The sequence below is a fragment of the Mesoplodon mirus genome (genome assembly GCF_964341445.2).
Source record: "Mesoplodon mirus genome assembly, chromosome: 2".
NCBI classification, from domain to species: Eukaryota; Metazoa; Chordata; class Mammalia; order Artiodactyla; family Ziphiidae; genus Mesoplodon; species Mesoplodon mirus.
Genome location: NC_138977.1, coordinates 44,377,460 through 44,403,901, shown reverse-complemented (window position 1 = coordinate 44,403,901; position 26,442 = coordinate 44,377,460). Strand labels below are relative to the sequence as shown.

The window sequence follows — 26,442 nt, the reverse complement described above, 5'->3', positions numbered from 1 at the left end:
AGGCGGACTCTCAACCACTGCGCCACCAGGGAAGCCCAATAGGTGCTATTCTTATCCCTGTTTTACAGATAAGGAAACTGAGGATCAAAAAGCTTAAGGAAAGTGTGCAAGACATGCAGATAAAAAGTGCCAAAGCCATGACTTGAATACAGTTTACCTGACTTCAAAAACAAGTACTTAATCCTGCTATTTTGTCCCGTCTTCCATGCACGAAGGACTTAACCTTACCAGCTAGAACTCTGCATTTTATGACTGCAAAACTGCCCATCCAAATTGCCTGGACCATCTAGAACAACAGCCACAACAACTAGCATAATCACAGTGACAAAAACAATAGCCACAGCACCCTGTCTTCCTGGGCCTGACTCGGTACTTCTGGTGTTGAACCTGATGATCTGTAGTTCTAACCACCCCCCTGAATTACTTGGGTGCGCATCTAAGGCTGGGAGCCCCTAGAACATAAACTTCCTGAGGGCAGGGTCTACACCCGCCACATGAGGTTCAGGGCTCTACATCCCGTCAGTGCTTGTTCAGTGAATGAACATGTAAAGGAGTCAGCTCTGCTCTAAATGAGATCTGTTATTTCAGGAACTCCTTTATTTCTGGACAGTTCGTTTACACCCCTTGTAAGTCTGATGTCAGTGGTTCTTTCTGTTGTGCTGGTCAACGCCTGATTTTTGAGAGGAAGAGAGTCACGTGGCTGGTGTCAGTGGAGAGAGCAGATGCATTCTTCATTGAGTCTCTGACATCCTTTACCTATTGGCATTTGGAGGAGGTCAGATGAGGTTTGTGGGAGCAAATAGGCCACTCCCTTGAACAGGCTTTGCATGAAGGAGCGATCCTTGTACGCGCCGTGTCTAACGTAGTTAGGAAACACTCACCCTCAGAGAGGCGTTCAGGCTACTACGAGCAGAGCCTCGTTAGAGCTCACTTATCTGACATCTCTTATGTTGTCCTCACTCACCCCATGCAGCTGCAGCCAGTGTCCTCATAAATTAGTCTCTGGGACTGAGGGTGGACAGAAAGGAAGCTGATCGAAGGAACTTTCTTTCTAGAGTGTGATTGGAGTTGCAATGCGTGTCACGGGCCTCTGAGGACAGACTGCCTGCAGTGCATGGATGGCTACGTTCTCCAGGACGGGGCCTGTGTGGAGCAATGCTCACCCTCATTTTACCGGGACCTGGGCCTCTGCAAGAGTAAGTGTCTGGAGCCCTTGCTCTGTGCTCATCCAAGCTTCTGCCCCCTCTGTATGTTACTGTTCTAAGAAGGAGCCTGTGACCAGTTTCCTCTCTGGCTTTTTATCCCATTTCTTGTTTCTTTCCTAAGAGTTTTTCTCTGTTCTAATGCAAGTGTCCGCTCTTTCATTCTCCCATGCCCCAGTACAACATTTGCTACATTTGAAATCCACATGGGAATCTTGGAGGTATATGGCCACACAAACAGATATGGTTTGACCATTAGTTTTGGATTTCCTTAAAACTTGAACAGTCCTGTGCTCCAGACGGAGAGGTCTGCACGCTCTGGTCATTTGAGCACATGGAGAGGGTGTCTTATCCCACCATCTGCCCTCCCACGACCCTCCCAATACCATATGTCTAACCATCACCTTTCTCTGCCTCAGTACCCCCTTCAGCCTCAATTTAACGCTGCAAAATCTTCACACCCTGGAATGCCCACCCAAAGTGCACAGGCAACATTCCTGGGAGCATCCTTGGGTGATACCCTGAGAACCGACCAGGTTAGTCAGGAAAGGTTGACACTCAGTGAAGCAGTGCAAGGAGCCAAGGACTAGTTAATAATAATGATAATGGCTGATATCTGTCAATTTATAGTTTGCATAGTATTTTTCATTATGTAATCTGATCTTTATTCACGGAGCTGGGTGGGGCAGTGTGTTCTCTGAATTTTATAGGAGAGAACGCTGAGGCTCAGAGACGTGGAGTGACTAGTGCCAAGTCACCCAGCTGGTAAGCGTGGCAGTCACAATTGGAAGCCTGGCTCCTTGACTCCCAGTCTGCTGCTTTGCTCAGCACACCAGGTTGTACTGCTTCACCACGAGGGCCAGGAGCCACTTGGAAAGCCATGCACATTCCTGTTGACTTGACTTGTGTCTTCCAGGCTGTGACAGCCACTGTCTCCAGTGCCAAGGCCCCCATGAGTGCACCCGCTGTGAAAGGCCATTTCTCCTCTTGGAAGCCCAGTGTGTCCAGGAATGTGGGAAGGGGAACTTTGCAGATCATTCAAACCGCAAATGCACAGGTAACTTGGAGACTGTGCTGTGTTCTCTGGGGAGAAGTGAGGGCAGCAAGGAAGTCAGGTGTGCTGATTCTCAGGTAACCAAGGAGAATCTGAATTAGGAGCAGAATGAAAGCCCAGGGAGTTTGGCCTAAACAATTGATGGCTTCTCGTGCACATCTGTCAATGGCTGGCTAAATAGAATATGGAAGTGCAGGTCCATAATTCTCTTGGACAAACCAATATTGTCCCTAAAGGTCTGTACGGAAACAAAGCCAATATTTCATGGAATGTAAAGCTTATATTGAACTGAGGTGTAGTGTCCATTAAGAGTGGGTCAGCCCTATTGGCATGGGCCCAGGGTTTTCAGTGCGTAGACAAAATTACCAGTGACCCTGATATTGCCATAATATCCTTGAGGAGTAGGATTTCTGGGGACAATTTAGTGAGACACATTGAACTTTTGTTATTAAACTAAAGTTAAACCCAAAGTCTTAATCTCCTTGTCCATTGAGTTATTCACAAGAGCTTCCTCAGTTTGTTCTCATCATTTCCATCAAAACTTGGTAAGGTGCGCCCCACTTTAAAGAATACCTGATATTTGATAATAATGCCATTACCTAGGCATGGCATTTTATATTTCCCCAAATTTCCTTCATCTGCATTATCTCATTTAACTTTCACAATGACTTGGTAAAATATGGCAGACACTATGAATCCTGTTTTACAAATAAAAAAAAAGAAAGAGCATTAAGAGTATTAACCAGGGTAACATAAAGTCAGATATTAAACTCAAATTTTCTGATTCTAATTCAGGGCCCTTTAAACTACCCCGTGCCACCTCTCTATAACAGCATCTCAACTGAGGAAGCAGAATAATTAGGCAGTAAACACTTGATTTATAGAAGCTTATTAACTTGATTCAAAGAAATAATCTATGATCTTTTAAATAGCTTGCTCTCCACATGCATTTCAAATAATAAAAATAGGGCTTCCCTGGTGGCGCAGTGGTTGAGAGTCCGCCTGCCGATGCAGAGGACACGGGTTCGTGCCCCAGTTCGGGAAGATCCCACATGCCGCGGAGCGGCTGGGCCCGTGAGCCATGGCCGCTGAGCCTGCGCGTCCGGAGCCTGTGCTCCGCAACGGGAGGGGCCACAACCGTGAGAGGCCCGCGTACCGCAAAAAAACAAAAAAAAAGAAGAAGAATAGCAGTGATCGTAGTACATCTGAGTCCTTCCGTGTGCCCGATATTGTTCTAGTCATTTCGCGTTACATATAGCCCGTGTAATCCAACCAACAGTCATTGCATTAGGTGCTATTACTATCCCCATTTTTTTTTAATTTTTTTTTTTTGTGGTACGTGGGCCTCTCACTGTTGTGGCCTCTCCCGTCGTGGAGCACAGGCTCCGGACGCACAGGCTCAGCGGCCATGGCTCACGGGCCCAGCCGCTTCCGCGGCATGTGGGATCTTCCCGGACCGGGGCACGAACCCGTGTCCCCTGCATTGGCAGGCGGACTCTCAACCACTGCGCCACCAGGGAAGCCCACTGTCCCCATTTTTAAGATGAGAAAATTGCACCACAGACTGTTAAACAACTTGCCCGAATTCAGCAGCCGTTAAGTGGTAGAAGAGGAACAGTACCTGACAGGGCTTATGCTCTTAATCCCTATAAGCTGCCTCCCTTACAAGTCAGTATTGTTAACTTTTTAAACAATCCATTTATGTGCAACATGTTCAGGTCATAGTGTGGAAAGCAAGGGTGCTCCTTCCTGTTCACTTTCCTTTGCAGGGTAGGAAATTTCATTTCTGTGAAATTCTGCAGGAAACTGTGGGAACTCTCTTTTGCTACAGCTAGGGGTCATATGTTGCTGTGCTCCCACTCTTCATTTCTTTATCACTGGTGGCCCCCTCTGGGTGCCTGTGCCTTTGTCCTGCCTCATTCAGTGTGTCCTCTCTTCGGTAGCCTGCCCCTGGGGGTGCTTGCAGTGCAGCCACAGAGACCGGTGTCACCTCTGTGACCATGGGTTCCTTCTGAAGAGTGGCCTTTGTGTTTCCAAGTGTGTTCCCGGCTTCCCTGCCCACTCCTCTAATGAAACATGTGCTGGTAAGTGCTTCCCCTCCAGTGCTCTGGTGAAGTCACCTGTAATTCTCCACGCGGAGGCTGAGTTTGCAGATACAGTTGGCTTGTGTGGTACAAAATGCAGGCTTTCCATTCTCGGAAAACCCCTGGTGCTGCTATGGAATAAGGGACTGTTTATAGAACATGGAAAATTGGGGAAATTCAACTTCTAAGATCTTTGGAAGGGAAAAAGAAGCAATCTGTGCTTTAAAAATCACAGCTATCAGATCAGAAATTTGGCATAAAACTTAGTTGTGTTCCTGAATTACAGCCATGTTATAGAAAATTATACTTACAGATATAATTTATTATATTTATATAAACATGTAGAGCTATTATGCCAGGGTGCAATGATGCATGCTTTGTGCACACACTGGAGATAAATGATAAGTAATTAATGAATAGTGTGAGGAGCTTGCCCCATTAGGTTCACATGTTGAAAGTGGATGGATTTCAAGCCACTATGTTTGCCACTAACAATTAGGTAACACGTTAAGGAATGGAGCTAGTCTTGTCCAACACATCCGTGGACACTTTACCTTCAACAACAAAGAGAAACAAATTTAAATTCAGGCTTAATTTTGAACCCCAAAACTTTTACAGGTGAATGAGGATTGGGAGTTATATTATAGCTGAGCATTTCTTGGTTTCTGAGTGTCCTTCATCAACAACATGAATCATGTTTTATCACCTGCAGTCAATCATATTTTTCATGTCTATATTTCTGACCTCTAATGATATTAAGACTTCCCATGGAAGAAAATATCTTTGGCTTATTTCATTAGGATCCTCTGGAAACCCCAAGTACAATACTTGAGAGTCAGCTTACCCCACTTGGGATGTAATACAAGTCAACTTGTGAAAATGAGTCAACTTTCATTGGAGTAATTTTCCATTAGAAGTAGTCCCCCTGAAACTTGGCATTCCTAAACAACCCTGTCTGACCTACTTGTAAAAGGAAGAAGTGCTACCAGTTAAAGTCCAGGCAAAATGACTTGCAGGAGACAGGATGAATTCCATATCAAGGTCAGAAATCCTAATTTATCCATCAGATGTTTCCTATGGACAGAGATCGTAAATTTTTAAAACAACGTATATATCTCACATGAATTCTGAGTAAGCCACTGATAATCCTGCTTCATGGTAGATTAACTGGTGCTGCTCTTTCAAATGGTATCAGACACTTGACCCTTTTCTTGCCCTTGGTGGGTCTGATGATCAGATATGACAAATGTATTAGGATAGGACTGTGGCTCTCAAATGTGGCAGCCTGTTAGGATTACCTGGGGAGCTTGTAAAATCACTAAGGTTCCACCCCAGAACATCTAGGTCAGAATCTGTGGTGGTGGATCCTAAGTATCAGGATTGTTTTAAAAGATCCCTATGTGATTCTTTATTGTTATTATTACTGAGATATAGTTCACATACCATAGAATTCACCCTTGAAAGTATACAATGAGTCTTTAGCGTATCCACAATGTTATGAAACCATCATCACTGTCTAATTCTAGGTCATTTTAATCACTCTAAAAAGAAATCCAATAACCATTAGTAGTCTCTCTCCACTGCCCTGTTGCCTTAGCCCTTGGCAACCACTGATCTGCTTTCTGTCTGTATAGATTTGTCCACTCTAGATATTTCATGTAAATGGAATCTTACAATATGTGGCCTTTTACATCTGGCTTCTTTCACTTGGCATGATATTTTCAAGGTTCCTCCATGTTAGAACGTATATCAGTATGTCTTTTTATGGTTGAATAATAACTGCATCGTATGCATATACCACATTTTGTTTATTCATTCATCAATTGATGTTTGATTGTTTTGATTATTTCCACTTCGGGCTACTATGAATAACACTGCTGTGAACATTTGTGTACCAGTTTTTGTATGGACATATGCATACATATATGCATATATGGCATAACATTTTCAGTTATGTAATTTGGAAATATTTTCTCCTATTCTGTGAATTGTATTTTCACTTTCTTGCTGGTGTCCTTTGTTATTAAAAGCACAAAAGCTTTTAATATTAATGATGTCCAATACATCTGATTTTTATTTTTGTCACTTGTGCTCTTTGTGTCATATCTAAGAAAGCATTGCCTAATGTAAGATCACCAAGATTTTCTCCTGTATTTTCTTCTAGGAGTTTTATCATTTAATATTAAGACCCTATGTTATTCTCATGTGCATCCAGGATGAGAACCACCATATTAGAAGGAGTCTTATGGAATATGATAGCCTAGAGTTTCATCTTTGTAGCTCTGAATGAACATTACAAGTCTATTTCTTTAAATAATAAGAATAATAAAACCTAATTAGTGACTGTACCAAGCCTGACCTTGGGATTCATATGTTTTCCAGGCAAAATACACACCCCTAGTCTTCATGTGAATGGTTCCCTCACCCTTGCAATTGGTTCAGTGAAGCCACTGGATCTTCTCCTCCTGAATGTTCAAGACCAGGATGGCAGGGTCGAAGACCTCCTGTTCCATGTGGTGAGCACTCCCACCAATGGTCACCTCGTGCTCTCAAGGAATGGAAAAGAGGTTCAGCTCGACAAGGCTGGCCACTTTAGCTGGAAAGATGTGAAGGAGAAAAGAGTGCGTTTTGTGCACAGCAAAGAAAAGCCCAGGTGACCCAGTGTTCTGTTGTTTTCCTCCTGCCACCTTTCCATCAGTGGTCTGCACCCCACACCCCCTTCTCAATAGCTCTCCCTTTTCTTCTGGGGAAGAGCGATAGTCTACAAAGGCCAATGCTTTCAGCTGCCTGTCATCATATCACTGTAATTGTTCGGAGAGAGTGCTTCTGGTAGAGGCATGTTTATTATATCGCAGAATTATGGGTAATTCTCTGATGTGATGGGAAAGTTCCTAGTACAATTACCCAGTTTTTTGGCCCAGGATAAACAAAATCGCTTATATACCCAGATGCTGCAGCTGCTTCTTCAGCATTAGGGTACTATACCAGGAGGAGGGAGTGGCTAGAGGACGGAGTGCATACTTTTCAAGGTATTGTATGGTTCCTAGAATTTCAGAGTTGGAAGGAAACTAAAAGTCACGGTTAACTTGTTATTGTCCACTTTATGGGACTAAATGTGGTTCGTTTTTAAGCCTGATCCAGTTTTCTTCTGATGCCTAGCACACTTCTGGCTGTCTTCCCCACCCCAGCTGACATGTGCTTCAGGAATGCAGTTGAATGTTAATGCTAACCCAAGCAAAGAGAGCCGTATAATTAGCAGAGTAAATCTACTGCAGAGAAATCAGGGAATGCACCCCAAAGATTAGCCTCTCGGATCATCCTTCACCCTGCTCTGCTTCGTTAGTGCAGATCATTCAGAGTGGACTACGTGTGTAAACAGGGAGTTGAAACCCATGGAACAGTGATAAAGGATGCGGTGAATATCTTCTACTGTCACCACTAAATTTGAGATTTTTTTAAAAAATGTTTAAGGTCTGGGCTAGGAGTTAAGTGGGGAGAAAAGTAGATCACATGTTCCCTATTGCAGTTCAGAGCCAGTAATGCCAGTAACCTTAAAAGACCCATCTTAACAGGAATAGGAACAACTAATATTTACTGAGTGCTAACTGTGACCTAGCCATTGTGTTATGCACTTTATGTGAATCATTTATATTTATGATCCTAGGCTATAGATAGGGAAACTGAGGCCTTGAGCGGGTAAGTAATCTTGCTCAAGCCTCACAGCCTATGAATGCAGAGCTGAGACTCCAACCCAAGGCTCTCTGATTCCACACCCCATATGCCTTCAGCCACTATGATTTCTGCCTCCTTAATAATACTAGGAATAAAGGGCATGCTTCCATCCTCCAGGGGCAAAAGACCATTGCATAGGAAAATATTGCTCCAGAGATGGAGCTTAAAACTGTGGTGTATGATGCCATAGAATCACTCTTCAAATCTGTGCTCTATCTTCTTCATTCATTTTCTTTCAAGTATAGTTCTTAGGTGTTAGCATCACACACACACAGACACATATATACACAGCTCCGTACCTGTAGTCGTATGTCTCGGAATCACTTGTGAAAAGTGTGTAAAGTACATAAAAGCTCCAGAGAAAACCAAAGTTAAGCCTCTTGTCTGTTTAACCTCTTTAATCTCTCACTACCTGTTTCTTTCCAGAGTCAGCTTTGCACCCCTAAACGGGACCAAGGGTGACAACTATTTTGCAGGGATTTCTTTCAGTACTCTTTTTATTTTTTAGTACCCATTTTAACATTGGATCTTCTTTTTTATCTAAAATGTTTTTAAAAAGAAAGAATGAGAGGAATAGTAAAACAAGGTTCGTAGAAACTCATAGAAAAGGGAAATTATATAAGTCTCTAAATGATACAAAAACAAAAGGGGCAACCTGCCATGTTAGCTTGTGGTTGTTTGTCCCCATGAAAATGCCCACCGTGATTCTTTAGGATTGGCTTTCTTTGGGTTGGAATGCCCCTGTGGAGTGCAAGGTGACTCGGAAATACAGTCCTAGTGGCCCTGATAAGCTGGCGAGGCTGAGAGGCTGAACACAGTTATTGGAACCTCAGTGCCACCAAGATCGTTTTTCCCCAGTAAGTTGGGAGTAACCATCCTTTCTTTCTGCATTCTGCTTCTTCCATCACCTGCATTCTCTTGAAGTCTGGAGGTGGGAGTGGAGAGGGACAGAATTTAAATGAGACAGAAAATGAAAGGGATGATGGAATGAGAGGGAAGACAAGCATTCTTTCTTTTAAAAAAAAATCACGGGGCTTCCCTGGTGGCGCAGTGGTTGACAGTCTGCCTGCTGATGCGGGGGACACGGGTTCGTGCCCCGGTCTGGGAAGATCCCATGTGCCGCGGAGCAGCTGGGCCCGTGAGCCATGGCCGCTGAGCCTGCGAGTCCGGAGCCTGTGCTCCACACAGGAGAGGCCACAACAGTGAGAGGCCCGTGTACCGCAAAAAAAAAAAAAAAATCAGATTTATTGAGGTATAATTGGCACCCAATAAAATTCCCCATTTTAAACTGTACTGTTCTATGTGTGTTAACAAATATACATAGTCTTGCAGTCTTGAGACCACAAGCGAGATGTGAAACAGTTTCGTCACTCCCCCCATCTCATTTTTACAGGCACTCCTTTCCCCCCTCCCTGTCCCTGGCAAATACCAATCTGTTTTTCACTCTTATTGTTTTGCCTTTTCTGAAATGTCATGTGAATGGACATGTACAGTATATAATCTTTTGTTTCTGGCTTTTGCCATAATGCATTTGAGATCCATCCACATTCTTTATGTCTCAGTAGTTAGTTCCATGAATGCCTTTTAAAGAACCTTTCAAACAATGGTCCCTATAGTATAGACCAGAATTCTAAACCTTCCATAATGTATTAATCACACATCTTACAAGCCCGAAGTGAGTTCTGAGCTTGCTTTGGCTTTGAAGGTGGGCAGCTCCTACCTTCCCACCTAGTAGTCTCTGAAGCTGCTGAAACAGGAAGTAAAAACCACAGCAAAGAGTGAGTCTTATTTTGTTCTATTAATTAGGACTCTTAGGTTGCAAGTAATGGAAGTCAGCTTGAACTAGATTAAGCAAAATTGTAAGGCTTGTTATAACACTGCAGGTATGGCTCAGATCTCAAACACATCAAGGGCAACTGGGCTTCCAGGGCAAGCCCAGGAGTTAGAACCAGAAATGGGAAGCAGGACTCAGTTCTTCCTCTCATCTCTGTCTCTTTGCTCGAAGGCTACATTCACCTCCCTCCTACAGACGGGCTTGCTCCACATTCTCATCAGCATGATAGACTGTGGTTCCCCCAGAGTCAAATGGCACTGTCAGGCCAGTTCCAAATTTCCAGGGAATAATCAGTCATCCTTCCGTAGTCCAGTCCACATTGAATGTGTATGTGTATGACTGGAGGGAGGATTGGGCCATAGAGTCATGTAACACAAACTTTGCAAACACTATTAATGGTGTTATTTGGGTCCACTCACATGAACTGGGCAGGGGTTGGGGAGAGGATTCACAGGGAAGAGGAAATCACTGAGAACTAGTCAGAGACAGTGAAAGATTCCTTTCCATTCTCCAACTTAACCATTAGCCTTCAATATATTACTAACCTGTCTTGGCCTGACAACTGATTTTTCGACCTTTTATATATTCTATTTAGAAAAATAGAGAACAAAAAAAAAAAGAAACATTGTTATAATGAGATCCAAGAATATACAGTAGTTTACCTGCATCTTGCTATGTTAATCTTTATGTGGTCATTTCTATTTACTGTATGAATAGTATATTACTGTAGTGGTTAGATCCAAATGCTTATATGCATATAATCTGAAAATATTTTTAATCCTTGTCTTTCTAAAGACCAATTTAATGATCGTACTTTCTCATTCCTTTCTTGGGGACTTCTTTCAGGAAAGGTTACTTTTCCCTGAAAATTAGTGACCAGCAGTTCTTCTCTGAGCCACAGCTGATCAACATACAAGCATTTTCAACACAGGTAAGAAAATGCCACACAATTAATAATTTCACATGCCTACTGATTCTGAAGCACAAATCAAGATTTTCTGTAGTTTTAGCAAAAATGATTGAGCTGAATTAATCGTGTCTCAGTTTCCTCATGAGATGTCACTGGAGTAGTTTTTAGTACTGTGGGTCATAACAGCAACAAACAATTACTGATACATCCATAATAGTACTCTTATGTTTCTCATGTAATCCTCATGCCAGCCCTGTGAGGTATTATTCTCCCCAATTCACAGTTGAGGAAACTAAGTCTCAGGAAGGTTCAGTAACTTGTCTATGGTGATATAGCTGACAGAGAGCTGAGATTTGCGCCCAGTGAATCTGGTTACACAGTCTGTGTTCTTGGCTATTACATTGTGCCTTACTTTACTATACTGAATCTCATACTAGCCCTTCAGAATAATTTGAAGCTGTACCAGTTGTTAAGACTTCCCTATTCATAGGTGAATAGGTTTGTTTTGTCTAAATATTTCTCTCAGGGATATGGAATTATGTTTGCCTATTTTGCCTATCTATCATGTAACTGAACTGCATTTAACTCAGTTTGCAGTAGTTAGAGGATCTTATCAAGGATTTATTTAAATGAAGTGCCAGTGTGGTCATCAGCCAAACGTAAGTCTGAGGAAATCATGGTAGTTGCTATAAAATTCAGTGTGATGGCTCTTCTGTTCTCATCACTCATCTCCGTCAAGCTGTACTTATGTGTCCTGAATACAAATCATGGTAGAAGCTCTGAGTACCTGGGCTTGAAGGATTGAACAGCTGCAATGTGCAAAGGGAAGAGGAAGATCAATGTATTCTTAAGTTGTGAACAGTAGGAGACTAGGGTATCAGCAAGGGGGAACCCAGATTACCTAAACATTAGATCTTGGTAGTGTGTTAGTCTTGGTTCAAGGAGGGATATGAGATCATTGTTTTTAAAACTGTGATTTTTGGGGGGATTTCCCTGGTGGTCCAGCAGTTAAGACTCTGCACTTCCAATGCTGGGGACATGGGTTTGATCCCTGGTTGGGGAACTGAGATCCCATATGCCACACAGTACAGCCAAAAAAAAAAAAAAAAAAAGCAAAAAGACCGTGGACTATGGGATAACATAGATTTGAACCAGAAGTGGCTGCCAAATGGTATTCACAGCTCAGCTCAGCGATTCTTGATGGCATTCTCACTTCAGTGATGACTGAAGTTGAAGAATGATTAGAAACTGATCCTAAATTAATTTGACCTCAGGGTTGGGCTAAGAGTATGAATTTCGTTTAAATCAAAGCAAAAACGTATGATCTCTGTAAATATGGGTCAGAGGGCTACCAAGTCTCAGGACTTACTGGCTTAGATGTTTCTCAGTATTTAAGCTCAGATGTTTTGTTTTGTTCTTTTTGTTTGTGCTAATATAGTTACTCTAATTAGGTGAATAAAAGACTTGGGTAGCTTTTGGCAAGTGACTTCCTAATCTGAGATGATGAGCTGCCATGGTTCCCTGATTTTTGTTTGTTTTCCCCAAATCAGTTGAGTAGATGGTGATGGCCCATTTTTATTTTATTTATTATATGAGAAACTTTTGTCATTTTAACTTTTTAAAAATGGATTTTTAGAAATAAATTTTAACTTATTTTTGTTTCTTTACATTTCTGTGATATTTCAATATGGTTTTGAGCGTCTGTGAGATTTTCTCATGTAAGTTAATTTGATCTTTTCCATTTATGGATTTTGACATCACCTTTGACCTCTCCTCTTTCAGAATCCTAGGGGCCATTCATTCCCATGTATAGAATCACAGCTTTTGAATTCTCACTCAGGAATCCTGAGGAGTAGCTATCTTCTATAGCTATTACGTGATTATTTTAGAGATGCACTAGCTAGACATTACTTTAATAGATATTGAAATTTCCAGGAGGCCAGGAGGGGTATTGTTAAAAGAAAGCCATTTGGAGTAAAGAAAGGCAGTGTACTGAAAAAGCCCTAGATGGTTCAACTTCAAATGATATTAAAAACTAAGATAATGTTTTCTTTGGCTTCTTGCCTTGATTTTTTTGTGTGTGTTTTTTTTGGGGGGGTGTTTTTTTATGTGTGGTTCATTAACTTTTATCTCAATGAAAGAACATTTTATTTGCTTACTGAAGTTGGTGGGGAGAAACCTGATAATCCTAAGGAAAACATATTAAAATTTGCCACATGAATTAACCAGGTGGTTGCCTTACGCAGATCTTATGATCTTATCAGGCTTTATAACCTGAGTTGGGGTGGGCCCCTTGAAGATATGGACGAGACAGCTTGAAGAAAATTACAAGGAGGGACCAGAAATAGCAGGAATTCAGAATGCCGAAGTATCTTACTCCAAGTCCGCTTGCTGCAGCGTAGCCTGGAGCAAAGTGCTCACCTCCCAACACAAATGCCAAAATTCCATATCTCTTGTTAGTCCCTCTTGAATGCAGACAACTAATTGAGTTCCCTGACTCACCTCTCAGTTGTAGTTCAGGGAATGTAGTGTAAATCATGACAGCAGAGACTTCAGAGATTTGGAAGCAAGCAGCTCACTTTGGTTGCCCCTGATGAATATTATGGTCTGGAAGCGTCTTGAGAAATCTCCAGAACCACAGGTGTGAAGTAACCTCCTCTGCAGTGATTACTATGTTTGACTACACCTCTGACAAATGCTGTGATTATGCAAGAGTTTGGCACTTGGCTGAAGCATCTAGAGTTCCTTAAAAAACATAGAAATGGCAATCAGGTTGCACACAGCTGGTATCTGGTCCACTGGATTGTCCTCTCTTTTCCTGCGAATGGCTTCTCTTCTCCTCCTTCCCTTCAACTCCACAGGCCCCCTATGTGCTGAGGAACGAGGCTCTCCATATTAGCAGAGGAGAGAGGGGAACCATCACCACTCAGCTGCTTGACATCCGAGATGACGACAACCCACAGGATGTGGTGGTCCAAGTGCTCGATCCTCCACTTCATGGCCAGTTGCTCCAAACACTTCAGTCGCCTGCAGCCCCTAGCTATCAATTCCGGCTGGATGAGCTCTCCAGGGGCCTTCTCCAGTATGCTCACGATGGCTCGGATAGCACTTCTGATGTCACAGTCTTGCAGGCCAATGATGGACACTCCTTCCAAAACATACTGTTCCGTGTGAGGACTGTGCCCAAGGTAAGTGTCATTCCTAGAGCTACATTTTCCTCGCACCTAGATGTGAAGTTTTGTTGATGATGTTATATTGCAATATTCATAAATTTAAGATACCAGTAGTTATTTATTTATTCAAACATTTATTAAGCATCTATTATGGAGCTATTTAGGACATTCAAAGATTAGTAGAACACATTACCCAATCTCAGAGGGCAGAGTGTATTTTGTTAGGAGCACCCTTGAGCCGAAAGACCTGTCCCCATGTTCTCTGCCAAAGGAACACTTTTGAAATTTTGTGTTGACTTGCTGCCATAAAAATGCCTCATGGTCCTCTGATTTTTTGGTCTGCTGCCTGAGCATGACTGTAAGAATCAAGTGCACCCCTGTTCTTGTCTGCTCTTCTAGAGTAGCTCATGTAATGTGAAGCTCATAGTTAGCTTACTATAATGAGTCAAAAAGGATGAGTTCAACCATTCTCAACTGAAGTAGGATGAGAAAACTCTTTTAGTAATCACAGGAATCCTTGTCCTAGGGGGTAGAAGCCTGGTGAAGAGCAGTGCTTCTCATCCTGAGTCATCCCCATGCCACCTCCCTGTGTTTTTGCTGTATCCACGAGTGCCTGTCCTACTATTCACTTAATACTTTTCTTTGAATCAACTTACTTTTTTATCATGGCTTCTTCCTAATAAATACTTGTGAAATCCTGGGCTTAATGTAGAATTATACTTTTTCCAAAATATTAAAATTAATACATAACCATTTAATAAATTTCATCCATGTACAACATAAAATGTTTTTGGATACTACTAATAGGATGGCTATCACATTTTGGGAATACTGGGCTAGCACATGCTAGTTCTAGGAGACATGTTGAAAAATATTTTCAAAGCCATTTATTACTTGATGATATTTCATTCCAAGCTCTTTTCTCTGTAATAGCAAGAATGACTCTTTCTCATGATGGCAGATTGGGAGACATAATTGTTTTTGAACTTTTCATTCCAAATACCAGCACCTACTGAAGTGTCATTGATGATTAGCTAGAGAGATTGATTTGCTGAGGACAGTTTAGAAATCACTTGTCACTTTCTCACCAATGATCACTTACAATTTGCCGTTGATCCTTATGAAGGTGAAGAGCTGAATCTAATGTGGTCTGCTAGCTGGTTTCTCAGGCTCTGGTCTCATTATTTTCAGCTGCTGAAAACAGTAATGATGGCATGAGATAGGTGGGAGGAAGCGAAGGCTGATGATGAGATGGAGCTGGCAGATAGCCACCTTGAAGCTAATCCGAAATCTCACCCTCTTGCTATCACCCTGGGAGATGAGGTTTACTTCTGAAGAGATGAAGTCTAGACAGACACAGAAAGTTTTCTTTTCTTCCCTCTTGGTTTCTCTCCAAAGATTGTTATGGGATTTCAGTGCAACCCTAGCAGCCGCCTTTCTTATCGAGGTTTCAATCTCCATGTTTGGAGCTCAGTGCATTGTATTGTACAACCAGTTTGTGTGGTATGGCCCAAGATGGAAGGGGTTTTCTAGGATTTTAGCCACTTCGACTACCAAAACACAACAAAGAAAAATAGCATTTTAATTTGTAAATAAGGCATAAGCACAGAACTTGAGAATTCTTATAGTGCCTACAACTTGGGAGGAGTGTGAGTGTTCTTCCTCCTTCCCCCTTCCTTCCCTCCATCTCCTGTAGTGCTGTGCTTACCTGTCCATCAGGTGAGCTAATGGCTTCTAAACAGTGAATTAGGATAATTAAACCAGTCACCAGAGCCCCAGCAGCCATTAGAATGTACTAATAATAAACTTGACGCTCTCATCCTGATAATATTTTACAAATATAGACTACATCTTCTTTTAGGAATTCAGAGTACATTTTCTCATATCTATTCTACTCGTCTTTACAATGTCTTAGTGAAGAAGGTTAGAATAGAGGCTATATAGCCTTATTACTTCTAAAGGATATTCTACTATTGGTGAAAGTAATTTTTGTTTGCTTTGTTTTTAACCTTTATTGGGCACTAATGCTTGATGTGAATTATTCATTTTGATCTTCATGATCATTCCAGGATATTTGTACAATTATTATCTTTAATTTTCCAAAAGAGGAAACTGAAATAAAGGAGGTTTAAAAACATTTAAAGAGGTTTAAAAATGTTTATTTCTCATCAAGGTATTTAGTGATGGATCTGTGATTTCAAATCAAGTGTGTTCTGGCTCCGCACACTTAACCAGATGGCTTTTGTTCATTCTAGCTCATTTTTTTTTTTCAGCGTTTTGGTCATATATATTCTTATCCCCTTAATGGACAGAATGGAGACGGTAATTTAGTCATTTTCTCAATGTCTTATCCAAGCAGTCTGGACCCCAAGCCTCTCTGAATCTTCCCTGTGGGCTCACCACATCTTGTTACAAATGAAGCTATTTATAATCATAAGTCTACTGGAGCCCAAGAAGAAAAAAATTGCCTTAACTGTTAATGGCTTCCTGTCATTGTATAGTCAGCCACGATTGATTTTGTTCTGCTAGCCATTTCTGAAGATGACATGTAAGCCCTTACCCTGAGGCTACCTGTGTATTAAATTTGAAGTAATGACAGTTACTGGCTGATGTCTACCTGGTGATTTAAATGGAATGACAAAGGGTTTTAGGTCTAATTCCTAGTGAATGGATGTAAAAAATTAATCCTAGTGCTGTTCAACATAAAACTTAACCTGGTAAGATAGATAAAAAGGGACTGAGGGATAGAAAAAGGAAGCTTTGTGAGAGCAGGAACTATTTCAGTATTGCTGCCTTGAGCCAGGCACATTGCAGAAGTTTAGTACGTTTTTGTTGAATGGATAGATAGATGTGTGGATGCAACAGCTTGAGTTAGGCTGGTGCCCATGTTCCTGCCTTTGAATTGATCCCTTGCATCAGATTCATCAGCCTACTGGGCACTTCAGCTAATGCTGGGGTGGCCCATCTGAGACTGAGGGTAGGAGCTGTCGGTTCCACTTTTATTTATCAAGTTCTACATCACTTCTCCCAAATTTATGTTTTTATCCTTGGCCTGGCAGTGAGTAAACTTGACTGCCACCCTCCAGGCTTATACTGAGTTGCTGAGGAGAAAATAGACCCAAGACAGATGTTGAAACATGTTCTGTTGGGGAAGGAGGCAAAAGAATTCAAAAAGATTAAAAGGTAATAAAGAATGCTCTGCTGAACAGGCTTTCATTAACTGGGTGGATTACCAAACCCAAGCCTGCTAGAGATATGATTCTAAAGAAATTCAGAGTCTAATACGGGCTAAAATGTGGGCAGGGAGAAGCCTTGCATGTTGGTGGGTTTCTCTCCACTGCCGGGCTTTCAAAGAATTACCTTCTTTTTCATTAATTAAAGCATCTCTGAAAATCATGCCCCTTTTTCTACTTTGGCAATAAATCTGATGATCTTTCTGACCTCATTAGTTGTTGTTTGAGCAGTTACTTTCTGCAACTGGATAATGCTTTGATGTTAAAAGCCCCCTAGTGTCATGCTATGAACTGGATGGAAAATTCTATTGCTGAGAGATTCAAACAGCAAATTTTCTGGCTGTTTGACCTTGGTAAAGACCTGAGTGCAGCTAAAAGCCCTGTTGGGCTTTCCCGCAATTTTCTTAAAACCTGTCCTCCCATGCGTTGTCTTATAGGGACACAGTTTGATTAAAAAGATGTTTGTGAGAGTTATAAATATCAATGGCATCAAAATGTTTATTTCTCTGAATAAGAATCTGCCTGTCTCATAAATAAATAAATCCTCACCACATATCAAGGTTTCACTTTTTTGGACTTGCTGAATTGGTTCAATTTAGCGTCTTGTAAGGTACATTGTCCAGAGTATACACTCAAAAAGTGTTTGTTGATTACAAAATATGTGTTTGTTTGTTTGTTTATAAAGCAGTTGAAACCTCTATGGAGAAAAGATTCTGTATCCTTGACCTGAAGCTGCAATTTCTGAGGCGCATACACACACTGGCAAACACAGAAACAGTGCAATTATCTCTCCATTGGTCTTCATTCTGGGAAATAGCATCTATGTTTCACCTTATATGTGCCACCCCCCATAATCCTTCCCTAAAATCCACAATGCCCCCAAGATTAAATTTTAAAAGCTATGGTATAAATGAGCTGTAACAAATTAAAGTATTTTTACAGAATAAATAAAATGTGAGGGTGGCTGTTATATCTAATTACAGTCATATTCTATTTAATAAAGTTAAAAAATTTTCGTCTTGAATATTTTGGCTTGGGGTTGGGGTACACCATCATATTTGAGCTCATCATTTATGTTCCAATCTTTAATTGGGGAGGGGGGGAGTTTTCATTTTGTTTGTGGGATTTTTCCTCCAAATGATAAGGTCATGGGCCTTTACTTCTGGTTTACAACATTAATATCTTTATTTGTAATCGGTATATGATGACTAAACTTTATTACCAGCATTTCTGTATGCCTATTGTTCTATGAAATTAATTAGTAGAACTATTTAATTTAAAGCACTGTTTTAATTATGTCCCCATAATCCCTTACTGAGATTTCATTTTCTTCTAATGTGGTACCCTGAAGGATATATAAAACATCACTAGGCAGAAGATTCTTCAACTGAAATTATGGCTAATTTCTTGAATTTACAGGGATATATGCAGGGATATATCGTGCAGAAAAAAAACTACAGGCATACTTCATTTTATTGCACTTTGCAATGTGTTTTTTAGAAATTGAAGGTCTGTGGCAACCCTGCATTGAGCAAGTCTATCAGGGCCATTTTTCCAACAGCATTTGCTCCCTTCAAGTCTCTGTGTCACATTTTGGTAATTTTTGCAATATTGCAGACTTTTTAATTATTATTATTATATTTGTTATGGTGATCAGTGATCTTTGATGTTACTGTTGAAGAAAGATTATGACTTGCTGAAGGCTCAGATGATGGTTAGCATTTTTTGCAATGAATTTTAACTAAGGTATGTACATTGGTTTTTTTAGACATAATGCTATTACACACTTAGTAGACTACAGTATAATGTAAACATAATTTTTATATGCACTGGGAAACCAAAAAATTTGTGTGACTTATTTTATTGCGATGTTTGCTTTATTAGAGTGGTCTGGAACCAAACCCACAATATCTCCAAGGTGTGCCTGTATAAGGAGATTAAAAAATTGCAAAATGTCAGAACCACAGGGGAAATTAGGTTAAAATTTATTTTGGACATGTTAGCTGTAGAAATGGTGGTGTATAAACTTCTATTCATCTTTTCTTGAATCTTCCCTGACACCCTCCCAAAAGAAAGCAACTGATAAAACCATCTTCTTCCTAAGAAGTGGGAAGAATTTTACTTCTTTTCCTTAGATAGTTGTCTGTTTTCTTTAAATGTACTGTAAACAAACAATTCAGAAACAGAGGCATATGTATTATTCTGTTATAAATGTAAATATTCTTAAAGCCTTGCCTGTGGAGTTTAGGAGAACCATTCTAGGCCCATCGTGATCTCTGTTCTGGGCCATGCTTCTCACACCTCAGCATGACTCCACATCTCCCAGGATCTTATTAAAACATAAGTGGAGGGCTTCCCTGGTGGCGCAGTGGTTGGGGGCCCGCCTGCCGGTGTGGGGGGCATGGGTTCGTGCCCCGGTCCGGGAGGATCCCACGTGCCGCGGAGCGGCTGGGCCCATGAGCCGTGGCCGCTGGGCCTGCACGTCTGGAGCCTGTGCTCCGTGACGGGAGAGGCCGCAACAGTGAGAGGCCCGCGTACCGCAAAAAAACAACAACAACAACAAAAAATAAGTGGAAATGCATCAAACTAAAATGCTGTGCCCAAAAGAAACCATCAACAAAATGAAAAGGCAACCTACAGAATGGGAGAAAATATTTGAAACCATCTATCTGAAAAGGGGTTAATATCTAAAATATATAAGGAACTCAATAGCCCACTCGCCCCCCCAAAAAAAAGATTACAAAAGGAGCTAAGGACCTGCATAGACATTTTTCAAAGGAAGACAAATGGCCAACAGGTACATGAAAACGTGCTCAACATCACTAATCATCAGGAAAAAGGCAAATCAAAACCACAATGAGATATCACCTGATATCTGTTAGAGTGGGTGCTCTCAAAAAGACAAAAGATAACAAGTGTTGATGAGGGTGTGGAGAAAAGGGAACCTTTATACATTGTTGGTGGGAATGTACATTGGTACGGCCGCAATGGAAAACAAGTATGGAGGCTCCTCAAAGAATTAAAAATAGAATTACTGTTTGATCCAGCAATCCCAGTTCTGGGTATATGTCCAAAGGAAATGAAGTCAGTGTCTTGAAGAGACATCTGCACTCCCGTGTTTATTGCAGGACTATTTACAATAGCCAAGCTATAAAAACGACCTAAGTGACCTAATGAAACTTAAAAGCTTTTTCACAGCAAAGGAAACCATAAAAAACATGAAAAGACAACCCTCAGAATGGGAGAAGATATTTGCAAACGAAGCAACTGACAAAGGGATTAATCTCCAAAATATACAAGCAGCTCAATATCAAAAAAAAAAAAACAACCCAATCCAAAAATGGGCAGAAGACCTAAATAGACATTTCTCCAAAGAAGATATACAGATTGCCAACAAACGCATGAAAGAATGCTCAACATCATTAATCATTAGAGAAATGCAAATCAAAACTACAATGAGGTATCACCTCACACCAGTCAGAATGGCCATCATCAAAAAATCTGCAGGGTTTCCCTGGTGGTGCAGTGGTTAAGAATCTACCTGCTAATGCAGGGGACACGGGTTCAAGCCCTGGTTTGGAGGGATCCCACATGCCGCGGAGCAACTAGGCCCGTGAGCCACAACTACTGAGCCTGGGCGTCTGGAGCCTGTGCTCCGCAGCAAGAGAGGCCGCGATAGTGAGAGGCCTGTGCACCGCGATGAAGAGTGGCCCCTGCTTGCCACAACTAGAGAAAGCCCTCACACAGAAACGAAGACGCAACACAGCAAAAATAAATAAATTAATTAATAAACTCCTATCCCCAACATCTTCTAAAAAAAAAAATCTACAAACAATAAATGCTGGAGAGGGTGTGGAGAAAAGGGAACCCTCTTGCACTGGTGGTGGGAATGTAAATTGATACAGCCACTATGGAGAACAGAATGGAGGTTCCTTAAAACACTAAAAATAGAACTACCATATGACCCAGCAATCCCACCACTGAGCATATACCCCGAGAAAACCATAATTCAAAAAGAGTCATGTACCACAATGTTCATTGCAGGTCTATTTACAATAGCCAGGACATGGAAGCAACCTAAGTGTCCATCAACAGTTGAATGGATAAAGAAGATGTGGCACATATATACAATGGAATATTACTCAGCCATAAAAAGAAATGAAATTGAGTTATTTGTAGTGAGGTGGATGGACCTCGAGTCTGTCATACAGAGTGAAGTAAGTCAGAAAGAGAAAAACAAATACCGTATGCTAACACATATATGTGGAATCTAAAAAAAAAAAAAAAAAAAAAAAAAAAAGGTTCTGACGAACCTAGGGGCAGGACAGGAATAAAGACACAGACGTAGAGAATGGACTTGAGGACGTGAGGAGGGGTAAGTGTAAGCTGGGACGAAGTGAGAGAGTGGCATGGACATATATACACTACCAAATGTAAAATAGATAGCTAGTGGGAAGCAGCCGCATAGCACAGGGAGATCAGCTCAGTGCTTTGCGACCACCTAGAGGGGTGGGATAGGGAGGGTGGGAGGGAGGGAGATGCAAGAGGGAAGAGATATGGAGTATATGTATAACTGATTCACTTTGTTATAAAGCAGAAACTAACACACCATTGTAAAGCAATTATACTCCAATAAAGATGTTTAAAAAAAACCCAAAAACCTAAGTGTCCATCAGTGGATGAATGGATAAAGAAAATGTGGTTGTATATACAATGAAATATTATTCAGCCTTAAAAAGAAGGAGATCCTGTCATTTGTGACTGCATAGATGAGCCTTTAAAATAAGCTAAGCACAAAGACAAATACTGCACACTCACTTATATTTGTAACCTTAAAGAAGTCAACCTCATAAAAGCAGGGTAGAATGGTGGTTGTTGGGTGGGTGGGGGGGAAAACTGGGAGATATTGGTCAAAGGTACAAAGATCCAGTTATAAGAGATGAGTAATTCTATAGATCTAACGTATAGCATGGTGATTATACTTAATAATACTGTATTGCATACTTGCTAAGAGAGTTGATCTTAAGTGTTTTCACCGCACACAAATATTTATAACTATGTGAGGTGGTGGATGGCTTAATTAGTTTGATTGTGGTAATCATTTCACAATCTATACATATATCAAAACATCATGTTGTACACCTGAAATATATACAATTTTTATTTGTCAAGTATACTTCAGTAAAGCTGGTGAAAAAATTAAAATGCAGATTCTAATGCAGAAGGTCTGAGAGTCTAAAATTCTAAGAAGCGTCCATATGTTGCTGGTCTCTGAACACTGACTTGCAAGGAACACTGTCTCCTAAAACTTGACACTTACACAGGAGTTACAGAGAATTGTACTGATAAAGTATAGTCAATATAGAAATGTAGTAGGAGAGACATCAGGGCATGCTGCTTATTTACTTGCTTGGAATTTGAAAAACCACACTGCCTCATTGGTCCAAGAATGTGGTTGCTGTGTGTGACTGCTCTCTATCACATAATCAAACGTGATGGACTGCTGCTATTAGAAAAATTTCTAGCAATTAATATTCCTGGGTCCAAATGCATTATGTTATATTAAACAGCTGGAGTGAATAGGGCCCTTTCCCCCAGAATTCTGGTAGGTAACATGCAAAGTTCTTGGCACACTTTGATGTTTTCATAAATAATATGGCAAATCAATTATGAAAGAAAAAAATTCTGTGGGATTTTGCCCCTGAGCACCAATCACATAGGAGGTACGTTGGCTGCTGTCCTCCTGGGCACTGACACTTTCTTGGTGATTGTGGTGGAAATAGCTGTCACCACCTCCTGAGAGGCGCAAATACTCTCAAGTGACAGCAAATGAATATTTGTTTTCTTCTGTTCTGAATATTCCCCTCTTGGGAATGCTGTTTGCTCTGTTCTGTTTACTGGCATATTTGAAAGTAATAGCAATAATTTAGAATAACATCCCTTCTGAAATGCCCTATTTGAAAACCTGAGATTTACCAATTTTGGAAGTATGAAAACTGAACACAGGCAGCCTCACTGATCCCATTCTGTGGAAAATGTCAGTTAGGAGGCTTTGGAAGAGGTGTGCACCTTGCAAATCAGCACTTTTTAATGACATTAGCTTTAGCAATTAGAATGGCTGCCTCCTCAGGGGCGCTAAGTAGGTGATTTCTTCCAGTCAGCTATTCCCAACTGTTGTTTCTAAGGGCTTCACTTTCAATCAGTCATCGAGGCCTGTCAGTTTGGCCTTTGTAGTGTTTCTGGAATCTGTTTCTAACTATTCATTCCCACTGCAATCACCTTTTCATCTTCTCTCACCTGAGCCATTATGAGAACTTGTTAAATGGTTTCTGCAGCCCCAGATTCACGCCACCTCCAGTCCCTCCCATCTCTTGCTGCTTGGAGGTTCTCCAAAACCCAAACCTGATCATCCCATTTCCTTCCCTGAAGATTCATGTTGACTTTACAGTGCCTACAAGCTAAATGGAGACTTATAGCACAGCTTCTACCTTCTACTAGCCTACGTTAGGGGTCACTTTTTTAAATTTTTTTTTTTGCGGTACGCGGGCCTCTCACTGTTGTGGCCTCTCCCGTTGCGGAGCACAGGCTCCGGACGCGCAGGCTCAGCGGCCACGGCTCACGGGCCCAGCCGCTCCGCGGCATGTGGGATCTTCCCGGACCGGGGCACGAACCCGTGTCCCCTGCATCGGCAGGCAGACTCTCAAGCACTGCGCCACCAGGGAAGCCCAGGGGTCACTTTTTATTCACCCCCTCCCCTAGCTCCCTAGACTCTGCTTGCCCAGTCACTTGGATATTTTATTAAGCACAGAGTGCATTGTCTCATGTCTTTGCTTAGGCTGGGCCCTCTTCCCGGAGTCTGTTTCACTTATCCACTTAGAAAGCCCATTCTTTGTCATTCAAGAATTAAATGGTATTTCCATAGGAAAGCCTTCCTGAGCATTCCTTCCCCAAAGAAGAAATCTCCTTTTTCCTTTATTCTCCCACAGTACCCTGCTCAAGCTTCTTATAGATCATCACTTGTGATGCAGCCTAACTATTTTATGTGTCTGTCTGCCCCACTAGACTGTAGGTTCTGAAAGTGAGGTCTTATTTCAGCCAGCCTTATATACCTCAGGCCTCTAGCAAAAGATCTGGCATATAATAGGTGCTTAATGAATAGTTCTTGAATACAGGTGGATGGGGAAGATGGAAAGACAGGTAGATGGACAAATGAAAGAAAGAAATGGAGAGACTTAGTCTTCCTGAATGATACAAGTTATGTGCTTATGATAAATTAGGAGAAAAAGTAGGATATATGTATGTACATGTATACAGACACATGCATATATCTACACATAATTACACATATACTGCTCACAGTATGACTCGAAAGCTATGAATCTCTCTTATTAGGCAATCTTTAGCAGCAATAGGACCTAATAACTTATGTTTTTAAGGACCGGTATTTTCTTTTTTTTGCTTGGACCTAATTCTGTACTCTCTCTTTATTCTAGAATGATAGAGGTCTTCGACTTGTGGCTAATTCAGTGGTGTGGGTTCCAGAAGGCGGGATGCTGCAGATTACCAACAGAATCTTACAGGCTGAAGCTCCAGGTGCCAGAGCCTCAGAAATCATCTACAAAATTACACAGGACCACCCCCAATTTGGTAACTCTTTTTTCCCTTGTCATGATTTCATCATTGCATTCAGCAGTCTTGGACTTACTTTTTTTTTTTTCTTGGCTTTTTAATTTTTAATTGGTATAAAATGATTTAAAATGATTGGTTGTTATTCTTCCCCCCAGTTAAGTTTAATGAAGCTGCATTTAAATGAAGAGAGTACCTTCATCTTTAAGGATGATAGTAAAATAAATTTTGGACATGAGTTACTAAGATAAACACTAAATCTTTGATGCAGATGACCTTTTATGAGGTGCTACACAAAATGAGTTAAACAGATACTGTCCCTAACTTCAACATTCAGAGAAAATGCTAAGCCTTTAACAAAAGTGAAATGAACATGGATTTAAATTTTGAGTGGAGAAAAGCTTTAAAAAATACAGGTATTTTGCAAAACAGGTTGAGTTCATTTATTTGGATCTTCTCTGGAGTGCAGTCATGCATTAACTATGCTTGGAGCCTCCCTAGTCTATGCAGGGGACACACTCTGCACATCTTCACACCCTCAGGTCAGAGGAATATTTTCCAAGAAAGTATCCACAAGGCAAGTGAGAGCAAAAGGGGGGCTCTCCCCAAATCCTTTCTTTTGCAGAATTCCCGCCCCTTCCTTTTTCAGTCACAAGTTGGGCCGAATGGGGGAGTCAGGGTGTTTGTGGCTGGGGTGGGAGCATCCCTAGGTCAGCTGTTAACTGTAGGCAGAAGCTCAGAACATGTCTGGAGAACACTTGCCTATTCCTTTATAGCCTCTGCATTAAGTTGACAAGGGTCAGTTATTTTACCTCCTCAAACTAACACAGAGATTAGGACGGTTCAGTGGCCAGTGACTAAATGTGACACCCAAGGTTGGGGATGGTGCAGGGGTGAGAACAAGCCAGGAGGTGGGGCTGACCAATGTTGCACTGCCCTTGGCAGCTTCCACAGGGCCTCCTTCGTAAAACGGGAGAATAATTCTCTCAGTGAATGGTTTGAGGGTTAAATTTACATACTCCTTAAAGTAGGTGACATACAAGAAGTAGTCAGTAAATGTTCACTCCCTTCTCCATCTCTTCTGTACAGAGAACCTTCTGTCACTGGCTTGAGGTGGGGATGGGGGTGGGCAGATTAACTCACAGACTCTGGTTGGCCCTTAGTTGGCTCTCCAGATCCTTGTGTAATCACAAGATGTCAGAGCAAGGTCTGCTGTCTGTGTAGATACAACATCCTTGGGCATGTAACACAATTCATAAATTATCTTGGATTTGCAGGGAAATTTAAATCCATGTAACAATTCAAATTTAGTAAGAAGCCTTAATGAACAGTGAGAAAATGGAAGCTTCAGGTTTCCTAGGTTCAAATTAGTACTCTTTTTGTTTAACTTAGTAAATCTAAACAAATACTACCAATATCAAAAGTAAATTGTGGGCTTCCCTGGTGGCGCAGTGGTTGGGAGTCCGCCTGCCGATGCAGGAGACAGGGGTTCATGTCCCGGTCCGGTAAGATCCCACATGCCGCGGAGCGGCTGGGCCCGTGAGCCATGGCCGCTGAGCCTGTGCGTCCGGAGCCTGTGCTCCGCAACGGGAGA

The 26,442-nt window shown here is 41.4% G+C and overlaps 1 protein-coding gene across 1 annotated transcript in view; it reads left to right on the top strand.

The window, feature by feature from the left end:
* FRAS1 (Fraser extracellular matrix complex subunit 1) overlaps window positions 1–26,442 on the top strand; it is a 471,586-nt gene that overhangs the window by 308,502 nt on the left and 136,642 nt on the right. Inside the window, exons 24-30 of the mRNA XM_082632535.1 lie at window positions 1,056–1,196; window positions 2,119–2,259; window positions 4,200–4,340; window positions 6,723–6,993; window positions 10,753–10,837; window positions 13,678–14,004; window positions 24,716–24,869. Of these exons, the coding sequence (XP_082488661.1) occupies window positions 1,056–1,196; window positions 2,119–2,259; window positions 4,200–4,340; window positions 6,723–6,993; window positions 10,753–10,837; window positions 13,678–14,004; window positions 24,716–24,869 (1,260 nt within the window). The remainder of the gene's footprint in view (window positions 1–1,055; window positions 1,197–2,118; window positions 2,260–4,199; window positions 4,341–6,722; window positions 6,994–10,752; window positions 10,838–13,677; window positions 14,005–24,715; window positions 24,870–26,442) is intronic.